At 41.9% G+C, this 16,098-nt stretch overlaps 2 protein-coding genes across 2 annotated transcripts; one reads left to right on the top strand and one right to left on the bottom strand.

Annotated features, from left to right (window-relative positions):
* Positions 1 to 328: 328 nt before the first annotated feature.
* Positions 329 to 4,549, bottom strand: LOC308299035 (small ribosomal subunit protein uS3mA-like). Its single transcript, XM_080742762.1, has 4 exons — positions 4,509 to 4,549; positions 2,669 to 2,749; positions 2,204 to 2,315; positions 329 to 912 (listed from the first exon to the last, which is right to left on the bottom strand). Exons 1-4 carry the CDS (start codon positions 4,515 to 4,517, stop codon positions 629 to 631), a joined length of 486 nt encoding a protein of 161 aa, XP_080598888.1. The 5' UTR covers positions 4,518 to 4,549; the 3' UTR covers positions 329 to 628.
* Positions 4,550 to 5,130: 581 nt separating this feature from the next.
* Positions 5,131 to 15,167, top strand: nudcd3 (NudC domain containing 3). Its single transcript, XM_080742508.1, has 6 exons — positions 5,131 to 5,469; positions 7,060 to 7,367; positions 11,647 to 11,779; positions 12,034 to 12,177; positions 12,663 to 12,851; positions 13,604 to 15,167. The coding sequence occupies exons 1-6, from the start codon at positions 5,272 to 5,274 to the stop codon at positions 13,712 to 13,714; spliced, it is 1,083 nt and encodes a 360-aa protein (XP_080598634.1). The 5' UTR covers positions 5,131 to 5,271; the 3' UTR covers positions 13,715 to 15,167.
* Positions 15,168 to 16,098: the final 931 nt, after the last annotated feature.

Genomic DNA, 16,098 nt, shown 5'->3' with positions numbered 1-16,098 from the left:
CCCTGATACCAATATATGGAGATCCATGTTGTATATGGAGATATGGGCATATTGGTTAGATATATATAAAACAGACGAGAATAAGAAATAAACACTCCTCTTGACAACAAGACCCCCCCCCAAAACATTTTTTAACGAATCTGCACGATTCACACAAATGAACAATTTGGATTCAAAACGGCGATTTTGTTTGCAAAATCTGTATTATTAACCCAGTGAACCAGGGAAAACATCTGTGTATTGTTTTTTACTTATTTCAGCCATACAGATGATACCAATAAAGCAACATAGGTCTTTCAGAAAACTTTTATTTTTAGAAGAATGGTTCTCACAAATATCAGATATACTGTACAAGCTCAAAGCGGGTCACTTTGTGCCACGCTGCAAGCTTGTACATCTGCTTTTCTTTGCTAGCTTTGTGTTTGAATAATTTGGCATTTTTTGACCAAATATATATTTATCAATTTGGGATTCCTTGACACGGAAACGTTTGAGAAATACTGGTCTAGAAGGCATTCGTAGAATCGGCCTCAGGTCTTAAACAGGTTGAGAGAAGCAGTGAACTTTAAATCTTTCCATGGACACATAAATAAAAAGCAAAAAAACTAAAACTAAACAACACATTGAATCAGAGGTATTTGTACACAGCCTGAGCCTGCAGGGTCTGAATCTCCAGCTTGACGGGGCATTTGTAGAAGTGCGAGAGCAGCGACTCCGAGTAGCCGATCAGGAAGTAGAACTTCTGCGGCGGCATCTTCTGCAGCATCAGCGCGCACACAACGAGCACGTTGCCCCGCCTCTTGATCACCACCTCGTTGGCCAGGCAGCCGTGGAACGTCCCGAACATGAAGCGCCGCACGAACACGTCCTCCACCGTTCTGTCCGCCGCACCTTCTTCTCCTTTCAGGTTACCTTAAAAAGGAGAAGAGAGAGAATGGAGGGAGATTTTAAACCCATTTAGGCCTAGAATTATTGAACACTTTAACCAGTGAAAAATAGCAGATATACAAGCTCACAACGCGGCACCGAGTGCTGCGCTGCGAGCTTGTAGATCTGCTATTTTTTGGAAAAGTCGTGAAAACTGTGTGCAAATCTTTGAATATATGTGTTTTTTAAGCGAAAGTTTGTAACTCAAATTTTGCTTCTGGGTGGTGGTCCCTGGAACTAGATATTTTGAGATGGGGGTCCGTGGCCAAATAAATATCATTTTGGGGTCCTTCACATGAAAAGGTTTGAGAACCACTGACATGGTAGTCTCTCAAGAACAGACTAACTGAGCTCCATTTAAGTTGACGATGGCTGGCCAGATTGCTGACATAGAAACATAGGTTTTTCAAAAAACCTTAGAATCGGGTCAAAATTCAAATTTTCACAATTTTTCAAAAATAGCAGATCTACAAGCTCGCGAGTGCTGCGCTGTGAGCGTGTATATCTGCTATTTTTCAATAGTTAAAGCATAAAATAATAATACACAATACTATGTACCCGTTCTGAATGGGTTAAACAGCTGCAATCCATAAGAGATGTACCGATAGCCAGGGCCTTGTACAGAGAGTTCTGCCAATGCGGGGTCAGAAACAGCGCCGGTCACATGGTTCATGTAACTCAAAATGTTATTTTCCCCTCATAGACTCCAATGCATTCTGTAAACTTCCGGTTCGTGCTTTCTCACTATATGCCATTGGATGTGTATGTAGAAGACCTGGCCCCATGAAGTGAACGGGAGTGACGCGACTCTCTCTGAATACAAGGCTCTGTTGATACCATTAAGCCAGATGATAACCCTTGTACCATCAGTACTAGGGTCGTCACCAGAGGGGATTGTGAGCTGTAGCTAGACCCACAGCCTTGGTGCAAAATTCCTTTTCAGTTCAAGGACGCACAATTTGGAACAATTTACCCACTAACATAAGAGAGTGTCCATCTTTTACATCTTTTAAAGGTCCAACTAAAAGAATGGATCATGGACAATCAAAGATGTGAACATTTTTAAATAGACGTTTTCTTGAGTTGGGTCTCAAGCTAAAATGTTAGGGAGCCATAGAGGAGCTCTGCTGAGGCAGACTAACAGACAGGACAAAATGTTTACCCTGTGCATTACCAACAAACAACGGACAAATATGTTTTCAGAAGCTCTGAAGTTTCACCAAATGTGGTGAAACGGCCCTGGTCATCTACAATAAATAAAATACATATTACTTACTAGTGTGCTGCGACAACCATCCTTTGTAGTGTCCTATGTGATGAGGGTGCAGTGCTTGCTCATAGGTCACCGGTTTGTCTCCTTTCCCCACACGGATACGAGCTGCATGATTCTGGAAATCAGAGATGACAGGAGAAAGTTACATGATTTTGAAATCTCTCACAGTCACAGATGGATACATTATAGACTGTGGGTCCTTGGAGGGATTCTAGGGGGTCCCCAGCTAGATCGCTGACAGGAACCAAATGGATAATTACAGATTTGGACTTCTCTGACAGTGTAAAAATAGAACCAACCAAACTGACAAGTTTATGGATCTGTACAACTCTGACAGTGTACAAATGGAACCAAATGAACCCGTGTCAGAGGTGTGGGGGGTCTGTGGCCTAATGCATAGCCAAACTGTCTGGGGGGTTTGAGAACCAAGCATGTTGAAGACATGAGTTGTGTTGAGCCATGGTTTACCTTGCAGCATGCTGTGGCGACGTGGATGGCTCTGCTTCCAACGGGACAACACAAGGTTCCAGAGGACTTCACCAGGGTTCTCTAGAAAAGCCAGATGAAACCTTTGTTAGAGCAACGTTGCATTACTTGTATGTTTATGTAACATGACACAAAGGCAGGCAGTCACTGTTTATGTCATACAAACAGTGGTGCAGAGTAACTAACTATCTAATCTGTCTGCACTTGAGTCTTATCTTGATGTACTTTATTAATTCCATTTCTTGATCACTGCTGCACAACATCTCAGAGGAAAATATTGCACTCCACTACAATTATTTGACAGTTGTAGTTACTAGTTACTCAGCAGATTAAATATAGGTTATGGAGGTAGCCAGTAACACATGAAGTAATTTTACCTTTACCAACTGCAACATTAAGGTGAAGAACACTGAACAGACTTGAGAAAATGAACTGTAGTGTTCTAAGAACTTAGACAAGCTGTGTCTTTCATGACTCTGTGGTGGAACTGCTTTTGAATTAAGACCACGTGTCCACTAAGGTCATCCTGATGACGCCAGGTTACAACAAAGCAAAGTATCCATATATGGTGTTTCCACCATATCTACACCCAAATATGGTGTCTATGACGTCCAATCTATCCCGAGTCAGTTCATGACGCCAGTCTCGAATGAGTCAGTCCTCGACGCCAGACCACAAGGCGCCATCATCCCTTGACCATATAGGGATCTCTATTAATTCAACCACGTTCATCCAAAGATTAGTCTAGTGTAGCCACAAACAACCAGATGCCATAAAATGCTATCTGCATATAAGTAATTTCCATACCCTCCATTGACACTCAGTGCATACATCCAAACAGAAAAGTCCTACTCGACCTAAGCGTGGGTTATCCCCTTCAACTCTGTCAGGTTTTTGTTTCATAAAAATCCACCGTAACATTATTATGATCCATTTTCTGTAAACAAACTCAGTGCAGGGATTATTTCTCTGTGTTTGTGACAGCACTTCGCCATGCGTAGACAACCCCCTGTTTTGAAATGCACACTATGCAGGATGCAGCAGGAAAACGAGTTATTGAAAACGAGTGTTTCCATAAATAATCGTTGCACAGATTTTATTGACTTTTATTGACTGGTTCTCATAACATGACAACAGTAGATTTATATGAAACAAATTAGACAGAATCAAAGAGGATATAACCAAGCTGCCTGCCAGTACTGGTGCAATATTGGAGAGTTTATCGTTGTTTAATACAATCAGATAGGACGTTTCTGTTTCATGAGTTTGCTGTCAACGGAGGGTATTGTAAGATGCATAAATAATTGATAGCATCTAGTTTGTTTGCGGTTAAGTCCAGTGTTGGTAAGGTTTGGGGGGTCGGGGTCTGAATGGGTAACGGGTAAGGTGGGCACCAAAACCATCTGGGCACCAGGAGAGGTGGGCATCAAAACCAACTGGGTACTAGGGATATCTGGGCACTAGGGGTAGGGACATGTGGGCACCTGGAGAGGTGGGCACCAAAACCATCTGATGGGCCGAACAAGTCTGTAACTCTGTATACAGTATATTTGGTTCCATTTGTATACTGGAGATACATAAATTGATGATATGACCATTTTTTTACAAACTAAACTACTAATCCCCAACAGATTGGCTTTGGTGAACTGTCATGAAGTGTCATGTTTACATGATGCAGGCTATCATTCATTCTCTGGTCAAATAAGCATTGCCCCCTCAATGGAGTTAAACATAGCTGACGTTAATCAACAAACTAAAACCATCACACCATAATAATGTTCCCTCAGACGTTTAAAACCAACATTGAAGCTTGTTTTCTCACCAATAACATCGCGCTCCGAACGCTGCTCAAGGACGCAGCCATGTTCCTCTCTCAGGTGAAGCAAAGGATCATGGGAAGTGTAGTGTAGTGTCTGTAATCTGCGGAATTTTAGTCTTCTTCAATTTCCATCTAATGATAAATACGAACGGCTTCAGTATGAGTGAAATTAAACACGTGTTAAATCACATACTGATCTTTATATTAAGTATCAGACATGACCACACAAAAAAAGTTTAGTTAAATTAAACAATAATAAGTATAAACTTGGAACTGTTAAATTCAAGAAACGTTCCCGACGGACTAAATATGGGGCCGTACCAACCGGACGTTGCCAAAGCAGCAGTTGCCAGATCCGAAAAATTATACGGAAAATAATGACACATTTACGTAAAAAATAAATCGTCATTTTACACTGTGTTAACTTTTTAGAAATGTCAAGTTCAAATCACTTCAAAGTTAAATATGCAGAGATGAACTGAACCTTTTCAATCAGTTTGGAAAGATTTAGAGATTTCAGACGAACGAGCGTGCTTGTTTTGGCCTTTGTGGCTGCTTTTAACATCCCGGGCGTGTGCTTGTTTATATCTCACGACATCCTGGGATGTGGCAACCCCAACCCGGGTATCGCTAGCTGGCTGCTTGGCTATCATCAGTTAGCAAGTCCTAGTGTTCTTTATAGTAAACAATACTTTAACTTCCTAAGGACATTAACCCAACACAAAGTCCACCATAAAGTGTTGTGTTTTTATACGAGTACAATAAGATGGCTTCTCCGCTGCAGATGACAGAGATGTACGACCACGCTCTGCTGGGGGTCCTCCAGCATGTCGGGAACATCCAGGACTTTCTGCAGGTCTACTTCGGCTTTCTGTACCGCAAGACGGACTTCTACCGCCTGCTGGCGCGGCCCACGGACCGCATGGGCTTCCCCCCGGGGGTGGCCCAGAGCATGGTGCTCAAGGTGGGCTTTATAACCCCTTTATTATAATATAAACCCCTTTGTTCTGATGTTGAACCTTTGTGGCTACACAGTAAAGTAAACAACAAACAGACCCCAGTGTTAACAGTGTACATCATAAGGCAGTTTTTCCTCAAACTTTCAAAGTCTCCCCTTAACTCTGGCAGTCTAGAAGGGTTCATCTGGTTCCAGTTGAACACTGCCAGAGTTACAGACTTGTATGGGGTCCATTTGGTTCCATTTCTACACTGCCAGAGTTACATACTTGTATGGGGTCCATTTGGTTCCATTTCTACACTGCCAGAGTTACATACTTGTATATGGGTCCTTAAAGGAACCATCAGAGTCCCTGGGATTCACTTTGAGAACCTTTATAATCATCATATAAACCACTTGTTCTGATGTTGATTGAACCTTTTTAGCTACACAGTAAACAAAACAGCCCCAGTGTTAACAATGCACATCTTGAGGTATACACATTACACACAGAGAGACATCATTCTAAAAATGTATACAGCTATTTTAGATGACACATTTGCCACTCAGACCAAAGACATATTGTTGTGTCGAGGAGAGATGACAGGCAAACGTTCACCAAAATAAAAATAATTCTACATTCTTTAATTGTGTAGTAAATAAATAATAAGTAATGCAGATGTTTAACAACAATGTAACTCTTGAGAGCATAAATTGGTCCACTTCCGTCTTTTAGCTGGGGACCACCTGGAATCCCCTCACTGCTCTAAACTAACAATTACTTTGAAAAACAATAATCTTTACATCGAAACTATAGGATACCAGGTAAACAATGAAGCTAGCATCTGTCTGTCTCCAACAATTGCCATGTTGTTTGTTGTCCTATTCAATTCACAATCAAGACATACAAGAAGCATACAATATGATACAAGGCATCGTCAATACCAGGAGCAATACAATATATGAAAGGGCAGGGGGGCGGGGGGAGCTAAAAGACGCTGTTGTGCTCTTTGTTTTTGTACACCATAGGGATGGGAGAATATGAAAATGTCATATCACGATTATTGTGACAAAAGAAATCGCGATTTACAATATTATCGAGATAATCAAAATCCATTATCTTAGGGCAAACATTTGCAAAAAAATTGCCGATCTACAAGCTCACACCGTGTGTGTCGCAATGCAACGCGTTGTGAGCTTGTAGATCGGCTATTTTTTGGCAAAGACATTTGATAAACAGAGAAAAGACTGTATCAATACTTATATTATAAGTAACTTTGATCAATTATAGAGGGTTTAAGTTGTACCCGATATGCAGCTCACTTGATCCCAGTGCATGACAGAGGACGATATCACGATAAATTTAATCTCCACAATACGATTATCATGAATGTTTTTTATCTCGATAAACGATAATATTGCTTATCGTCCCATGCCGTACACCACAAATGTATACATGAACACATTAAGGATGTCTTTTAAAAAAAATTGATTCCTATGTGAAAGAACGCAGAGAGTTGCAGCCAGCGCTGGCTGCACACTAGGTGAACATGGAAGTAGAGTAGTTTGGGATGTGGGATTTCATCCAATCAGAACCTTGGTTTTTTTTATTGGTAGACATTCAAGCAGTTTGAGCGCATGGCGGAGCAGGACAGAGAGAGGCAGCAGAGGGAGGAGAGCAGGGCCGTCCCTCCAGCAGCCATTCAGGAGGTGGTGGTGGAGAGCCCTCCTCCTCAGAAGGAGGAGACGACGTCGGACCACCAGAGTGCTGTGTCTGCTGCCCACCAGACAGAGGCCTCTTCCTCCTCCTCCTCTTCATCCTCATCAGGCCCTCAGATCCTCCCCACCAGCAGCAGTGCTCCTGTCCAGACGTCACAGGGAGACCGGACACCTGCAGCCAGCGCAGCCAACTCATCAGCAGACGTGTTAGTAGGCTTATGTTGTAAATGCTGTGTGTGTGTGTAGATAGATGGATAGATAGATACGGTACCTTTATTGTCCCAAGGGGGAAAATCTGTTGCCCAGAGGCAGCACAGCAGTGTTAAGGTTACTAGTTACAGAGATGTAAGAAAAAGGAAAAAAAAGTACTGTTGTGAACAGTGAAGTGTCCAAAAAAAACATTCAACGCCCATAAGTGTCACGTCACACACAAATAGCAATACTGAAAGCACAACTAAACAATGCAGCGCCAAACAAAGGTGTTCATAACAGTCAATCTTAGTCAGTGCAACACAAGTATCTCACCGCCATGCCAACACAGCAATAGTACTCAATACTACCAACACAACCCAATAGTGCAGGGCAAAAAAATAAGTGTCCATAGTCAGTGCAAATAAATCAAGAATATATATATATTTTTTACAAAAAGCAAAAGAAAGGGTGACACAGCAAGATGCCACAATAGTCAGGTTCGCTGTGTTAATAAAGGTTTATTCGTTGGATTTTTTTGGAGATTTGTAAAACTATACATTTTTGGAATCTTCAGAGCATGGGGAATCCAAAAATCTTTGTTTGCATTTGCACAGACACCTGCAAAGCCTCCATTTTGGACGTTCAAAATGGCCGACATAAAATACACAATTTGTGCTATCTTGGCTTCTAGACAACCTAGAAACGTAATTAAACATGCTAATCCTATGTTTTCTGGGTCAAGGAACCGAATGAATGAATTATGGATGTAAAATGTTCTGGACCCCCACCCCTTTCTGGGGGTTATCTATTTTGGGACCTCCCAGAACAGTACGCTAGCCAGTTAATATCCGATTTTCTTAAACATCCCGAGTTCATTTATTAGACTTTTAAAGCAGCCAGAATAACCTTTCTGACTTTTGGTTGGGGTCTTTCCTCACCTGGGACCCCCTAGACAGACCCCTGTCTAGGGGTCTGTCTCAGTAATCGCTCCGCTACTGCTCCAGAACAATGTTAAATTAGATCATAATTGAAGCATAAAAGTTGTTGTAGCTGGGCTCTGAAAACAAAAATGAGTAGTAGCAAATACCAGGGGTCTTCCACAGGGGGTCCGGGACCCCTGCTGGGTCCTCAGAGTTACTACAGGGGGCCCGCCAATCTTGATGGGATCTTTTTTTTTTCACATTTGAAACTGAAACTTTGAATGTTTTTATGTATCCTGGGTTTATAGGTCGCAGTTTGCGACCATAGGTCACAGTTTACTATCAGAACCGTCACATCTTGACCCTATCTATCTGTCTGTCTGGACGGGTAACGCTTTTTTGTTGATTAACTCTCACACTCTGGCATCCCGCTCTGACATCACTGTGATGTCAGGGGAACCAAATCCCCTTTATGCCCATATATGGAGATCCCTGTGATGCCAGGGGAACCATAAAAGGACAACTAGGTAGTCATCCGGCAACAGCTCACAGCTGTGAAGCCGGGAGGAGTTCAGATTGACAATCAGGTTCACAGGAGGGGAGGGTGCGAGCAAAGTGTGGTAGAACAGGGGAAGGGCAAGGGCCAGACCCAGAATTTGACATAATGAAAGTATTGCAACTTCTCACTTGTGCAGACTAACGTGTCCATTTATTGCACTGCACTCACACTGACAACACAACACACACACATACACACCTCTTTGTTATTGTCACCCCAAAACCCTCACCCTGTCCTCTTAAAGAGCCCATGGTCAATTATGCCCAAAAAGATTCACTACAATGCAGTCATTTCAGACATGCAGGATCTATTGTCTTCATCATTGTCATCTTTAATGTCCAACCTAATAGTGTTGACACAGTCTCCACCATGGAGTGAAAGGCAGGTTACTTGAGCAGCTGCACCGTCCCTTGCAGCCATATTTGATGAGCTCAAGTACTGCCTTTGGAGCAGGGAGGGCAAGACACCTGACTGGAACATACCCTCCACTCTCTGAATTCCATCTATTTTCTTCGATTGGTGGAAGCTCAGGGCAATTTGTCAGGTATGATTTATCCTGCATTGTGACGTAGTTGGCACGGATGTGGTATCAGTGCAGCACGAGTTGGAGGTTGGAGGTAGCATCTCACCCTCAGTTCTTTGACAAAAATAGTTCCCATCTGAGTAATCGCAGGGTTGTTGGACCTTTTGAACTGTAAACATGGCATGCAAAATGCTCTAATGACTGCAATGTTGATGGAAGCTCACCAATAATAAGAAGCTCAGGAGGAATGGAACCCTTTAAGGTCCTTGAAGTGGTTAATGACTTGGTCATCATCACCAGGCTTCAAGTAGGCATTGACCCATGACTTTTTGGAGATTCCAACAAAATTCTCTTCCCCAGCCAGCACCAGAAAAATCATGTAGGCCAAGGAACCCTTGACATTTGTGACATCCAATAACTTGAACTTGCTTGTGTGTGTGCACTTCCACAAAATCATGTCCCTTGATGAAGGTATCGTATTATGATGCCTACTTTGTCATACCTGACAAGTTGCCCCAAGCTTCGATCAATCGAAGAAAATAGATGGCATTTAGAGAGTGGAGGGAATGTTCCAGTCAGGTGTCTTGCCCTCCCTGCTCCAAAGGCAGTACTTGAGCCCATCACATTTGGCTGCAAAGCAGGTTGCACTCCTCCCTGCAAATGCTATGGTGGAGACTGTCAACACATATGTCTTGCAAATTAGGGAGGACATGTACAGTATTTTAGTGAATCTCTTTGGGCATAATTGACCATGAGCTCTTTAAGAGGATAGGGTGAGGGTTTTGGGGTGACGATTAACAAAGAGGTGTGTGTGTGTGTGTGTGTGTGTGTGTGTGTGTGTGTGTGTGTGTGTGTGTGTGTGTGTGTGTGTGTGTGTGTGTGTGTGTGTGTGTGTGTGTGTGTGTGTGTGTGTGTGTGTGTGTGTGTGTGTGTGTGTGTGTGTTTTGTCAGTGTGAGTGCAGTGCAATAAATGGACACGTTAGTCTGCACACCCAAAGTGAGAAGTTGCAATACCTTAATCCCTGCAGTAACACCTGTCAACCATAACTGTCTAACACAAAAAATGTATAAATAATACTGAGAATACTAATAAATCATCGAAGTACAATACATGAACCCAGGATACATAAAAACATACATAAAAAAGAAAATCCTTTCCCATTAAGATTTGGTGGGCCCCCTGTAGTAACTATGAGGACCCCCCAAGGGTCCCGGACCCCCTGAGGAAGACCTCTGGTATTTTGCTTTCTCATTTTTGTTTTCAGAGCCCAGCTACAACAACTTTTATGCTTCAATTATGATCTAATTTAACACTGTTCTGGAGCAGGAGCAGAGCGATTACTGTGATAGGCTCATGGGTCTGTCTAGGGGGTCCCAGGTGAGGAAAGACCCCAACCAAAAGTCAGAACGCTTATTCTGGCTGCTTTAAAAGTCTAATGAATCAACTCAGGATGTTTTAAAACCTACAAAACTCTAATATTATGAAAAAGACATTAACTGGCTAGCGTACTGTTCTGGGAGGTCCCAAAATAGATAACCCCAAGAAAGGGGGTGGGGGTCCGGAACATTTTACACCCATCATTTACTCAGTCGATTCCTTGACCCAGAAAACATAGGATTGGCATGTTTAATTAAGTTTCTAAGTTGTCTATAAGCCAAGAAAGCACAAATTATGTATTTTATGTCGGCCATTTTGAACGTCCAAAATGGCAGCTTTGCAGGTGTCTGTGCAAATGCAAACAAAGATTTTTGGATTCCCCATGGTCTGAAGATTCCAGAAATGTATAGTTTTACTAATCTCCAAAAAAATCCAACACAAATACATAGTGGACCTGACTACAAGCAACCCTCCCTGGGAAAGTACTAGTGGTGGTCAGAGTCAGTACAACTATTGTTCCAGTTGAGTTAGGTAACAGTTGTCCTAGGTTGTGTGTGTTTGTTGTGTATGTTTTTATGGTTAGAGCAGGGGTCTCCGACGTCACTATGAATAAGAGAGACATGTTAGATGCCTAAATAATACATTCTGTGGATTACTGGTATTGTTTCTAGGGCTAAGGGGCCTTCCACACCAAGAATGCCTAAATGTTTTGATTTTGAGTGCAGTAAGTGCAGTATTATATCTATAAACATTAAAAATACAAAATAATATCTATAGTCTCCACTAGTCAAGAGCCCGATGTCAAATTAGTTGACTAGCAGACTAATGAGGACATCTCTATTTCCGCCATAGTTGTCATTTCGTTCAGTTGTTTTAAAGTGAGGTTTTGTGCATCTTTTTTGTTTGGTTTCAGGGTTCAGGAGAAGTTTCAGTCGGACCCAGAAAGTTATAATGGCGCAGTGAGGGAAAACTACACCTGGTCTCAAGACTACACAGACGTGGAAGTCCGCGTAAAAGTCCCTAAAACCGTTGTCAAAGGCAAACAGGTGAATAAAGACACGCCGCAATCTTTCCTCCAGGACTTTAAGGCTGAATTATACTTGGTGCCAGTGTTGCATACGGAAGATAGTTGATCAAAAAGCTCACAACCCATCGCATTGCAAGTGCAACACATTGTGAGCCTGTAGATCGTCTGGTCTGTCTTTGTGTGCAACACTGGTGCGCAACCTACAAGATGAATCAGACTGCTAGAAATCCCTGAGACTCACCTCATTGATATGTTTATTTTTCACCATATCAGGTGGTGGTGAACCTACAGAGCAGCAGCGTACGTGTGTGTCTGAAGGATGGAGCAGAGGAGAAGGTTCTGGTGGAGGGAGAGCTGACACACAAGATCAACCCTGAAGACTCCCTGTGGAACCTGGAGCCTGGCCGCTGCGTGGTTGTGAGTACATTATGGTACAGTTTGGAAAACCAGGGAGCTTTGCATTACGTTTCCTACAGGCTTTTATTGCTTATTTGGATCCCCATTAGCTACGAGCTTAGCTACTCTTCCACAGAAATAAATTGCATTATGTGACCAGATCAAAAGCTCACAACACCTCTTGTGAGCTTGTAGATCGGCTGCTTTCGTCAAAGAGGTATGGTTAACTGTCTGAAAATACACATTAACATGAATCCAACTCAACACTACACATTCACGGTGCTGTCAAACAAGTCTATATGAAGTATATATGAAATCTATGAAAAAGATGAATCTGCAATATGTACTGTGGGAGCTCCCTGCTTTTGTTTCTCTCTCAGTTAAGGGGTCCTTGGCCAGAAAAAACCTTGAAGAAGATACTTATTAGACTTATTTTAAATCACCTTCTCAAATGTACACTGTGTGTGTGTGTGTGTGTGTGTGTGTGCGTGCGTGCGTGTCTCCAGCTAACGCTCAGTAAGAGTGGAGAGGTGTGGTGGAGTGCGCTGCTGAAGGGAGAGCCAGAGATCGACATCCAGCAGATCAACCGCGAGCGCTCCATGGCCACGGTGGGAGAGGACGAGCACGCCGTCCTGGACAGACTGACCTTCGACTACCACCAGAAGCTACAGGGCAAGCCTCAGAGCCACGAGATGGTGAGGACCACATGTACTGTATACTGTATGATGGTATGATGGTAGGTCCACATATATAATGTATATCGTTGACTACCACCAGAAGCTCCAGGGCAAGCCTCAGGGCCACAAGATGGTGAGGACCACTTACTATATACTGTATGATGGTAGGACCACATATGGCTGTTCTCTTCTCCCGACCACATGTATACTGTGTGTTGACGCTAGAACCCCTGTGTCCAAAACCGTTAATTTCCTGGAAATTGACAAAAAGAACCTGATTAAAAGAAGGAACAGTAGTGATTTTACTAGGCAGGGATGATAGTTTTCTATCCATCCTCTTTCATTCTTTCTTTCTCTCTTTTCCATAATCCGCACTGGCAGGTGAGCCAGTAGGATAAGGACACGACAGCAGTGACACAGAAATTAGTGTGGGTGGGAATCAATTGGCATAATGACTAAATTGTGGAGAAAGCGTAGTGTGTGAATAAATGTTAATATATTTCTGCTGTAGACTTAAAGTTTGAGCAACAGGTGATGGCATGGCGCTTGTCAACACGGAAGGCAATCGGCTGCTTTTTTTCTTGGGGGGGAAATTCTGGTTCTTCTGTCTGTCTTGTCTTATTATCACACAGTTTATGTTACAATGTGGTATGATAACGCTAATAACAGTTTTAGGTTGGTATGTATGGTCATGGAGTGGAGAAAAGAGAATCTTTGAAAAACACGGGAGACCCGTAACACTCTTCTTGCCTGTTCTGTTGTCTTCACAGAAGGTGCACGAGATGCTGAAGAAAGGCTGGGACGCAGAAGGCTCGCCGTTCAGAGGTCAACAGTTCGACCCCACCATGTTCGACATCCCCCCCAGCGCCGTACAATTCTAAAGCCCCCGTTTCTTTTTTTTTACTTTTCTCATTCATCGACGATGACGCCGTGCGCGCAGAAGATAGCCGCTCTAAAAGCTCACACTGCGTTGCACACCTTTGAGCTTGTAGAGGGGCTGTTTTCGGCATAGAAACGAGTATACACATATTTATATGGCGTACACAAAGCCAAAATGCAAACCGAGGTGTTAGGTTTACAGGGCCCTGCCTGTCCGTTATAAACGATCTCAAAGCGTTGCGTTGTGAGCTTGTAGATGGGCTATTTTCACAAATTCTTTTTTATTTATGATAATAAAACAGGAACGTTTTGGGCATACAGGGTTTCCACCCGACAGTGACGATATAATGTTTGTATTTATACACTTGGAGAGGAAGGCGTTTAGTCAAGAGGAACTTGTGGTCAAAAGCATTTATTTGTGTTTCTGTTTCTAGGAGTAAACTGTACGATTGTTTCAGACTGTTATTGTTTGCACTGTACCTACAGTGTCTCTGCAGCAACGCGCCTACACTGAGAGGATTACTGTATACGAGATTAAATCTGGAACTTATTTCAAAACATTGTCTTAATCCATCTAGTACAGTGGTTCCCAAATGTTTTCATGCCAGAGACCCCCAAATTAAGTGTTTGGCTGAGGACACCCACATCTGAAAATATTTTGTGCCAGGGACCCTTTGTGTCGTTGAGATTTAAAAAGAATATCCAGATTTTCTTTAATGGCAGAAACTTGCTATTTTCAGATTTCTTTTATTTTATTTTTTATTTTACTTTTGCTGTCTCAGCCTCTGTCTTGTTGCGTTGGTCACAGTTTTACCCTGGTGGTGTCCACATTTAGCATGTCATTCATAGGCAGATTTGTTCTTCTAAAATAGCTTAGAATTGTGTTTTCTAAAATAGCTGATCTACAAGCTCAGACATTCAATTAAAAAAAATGTTGTTTTAGAAAGAAGCTATACATACAGTTTATTATGTCATGTATGTTACAAAGTTCACACCAGTTCTCCTATTAAGCAGTGATTCTCAAAGTGGGGTCCGGGGACCCCCAGTGGTCCTTGAGGGGTTCCCCAGCATAGAGGGTTAATATAGCATCAAAATCAGTTTAAACCTTTGTGCTATTTTCAAAAGAATGTGAAAAGCTTTGCAATTTTCTTTTTGAACATTTTGATGACAGATCATGTATGGGGTGGGGGGGGTCCCCCGATACAAAATATGTTCAGATGGGGGTCCTTGACATGAAAAAGTTTGAGAACCACTGCTTTGGAGGTGCCAGACAACTATAAGACCCTAAAATCACTGATGAGTCGCTGCACAGTGCACACTCATAGCTGTCTATGCCAATTTTATTCAGGATGAGCGAAAGAATTAACACCAACGTTTGAAGGAATTGACATGGACAGCTACGAGTGTGCAGCAGCTCTTGTGTTTTCAATGTTTAAGATTATTTTTTATGTTCATTTTCCCATAATGTATGCATCATGTGTGCATAAAAGTAATAAACAGTTGTGTTTAAGGATGGTTGGTGCTGGACATTGTTCTTCGGTAGAAATGATGTAGACCAAGAGACAATGAAATGCATAGTTTGGGAAATGTTAAAAGTACCTCAAGGAATTAGACAAGCAAGCAGGCAAGTAGACGAACCCCTGTAAATACTTAAGCCCATAATAACTTAACTTAGCTGTATGACAAATATCCAGTCTGGTGTGAAAAAGTACTTGTGTTTTACTTTAGTAAAAGTATCAATACTGCAATGTAGAAACACCCTAAAAGTAAAAGTCAGGTACCATAACCAATTTATTTGAGTAAAGGAACAAAAGTATTGGTATCAAAATATACTTAAAAGTACCAAAAGTCTTAAGTAGGCCTACACGTTATGCAGAATATCTCGTTTTACAAGTATATAGTGTAAAACAAATCTTTGAAAATAGCAGATATTCAAGCTCGCAACGCATTAGTTGTGCGCTGAAAAGATAAGCTGATCTAAATTAAATTATGAGATGAATTAATATATTAGTGTTTATAGCAACACTGTTCCAAAGTGGTATCACTAGTCTAACTTTCTACTCTGGGGCGATTCTGCCATCTAGTGGTTCGTATTAATTCCTGCACTGACTTAGTTATGTTAGGCAGAATGTTTTTATTGTTCATTTACATTTGTAAGACATTGATGACCGTGTGTACAATAATGATAGACTAAATAGCACCTAAAGGAGCTTTATTTTCCTAAGGACCTTTGTTAGGAAGAAATCATATATGGGAATAAGTAATGCCCAGGTGTAAAAGAAATACAAAACTAAAAGAATAATAAATACAAATAAAAGTTTTCTGTTACAGTACATCACAGTTTTTACTCTGAACAAGGTAACATACTGTCAACACATCTGGCTCT

The sequence above is a fragment of the Nannobrachium achirus genome, assembly GCF_963921795.1.
Source record: "Nannobrachium achirus genome assembly, chromosome: 15".
NCBI classification, from domain to species: Eukaryota; Metazoa; Chordata; class Actinopteri; order Myctophiformes; family Myctophidae; genus Nannobrachium; species Nannobrachium achirus.
Note: the sequence above shows the minus strand (reverse complement) of the source record. Positions and strands in the feature narration are given on the sequence as shown.

Excerpts from the sequence above, each read along its gene's own strand:
- nudcd3 (XM_080742508.1), top strand. The coding sequence starts at position 5,272 with ATGGCTTCTCCGCTGCAGATGACAGAGATGTACGACCACGCTCTGCTG. Across the intron at positions 12,178-12,662 it reads AGCCTGGCCGCTGCGTGGTT|CTAACGCTCAGTAAGAGTGG; the intron begins GTGAGTACATTA and ends GCGTGTCTCCAG. Across the intron at positions 12,852-13,603 it reads AGCCTCAGAGCCACGAGATG|AAGGTGCACGAGATGCTGAA; the intron begins GTGAGGACCACA and ends TTGTCTTCACAG.
- LOC308299035 (XM_080742762.1), bottom strand. Across the intron at positions 2,316-2,668 it reads TCGCCACAGCATGCTGCAAG|AATCATGCAGCTCGTATCCG; the intron begins GTAAACCATGGC and ends TCTGATTTCCAG. Across the intron at positions 913-2,203 it reads ATGGTTGTCGCAGCACACTA|GTAACCTGAAAGGAGAAGAA; the intron begins GTAAGTAATATG and ends CTCCTTTTTAAG.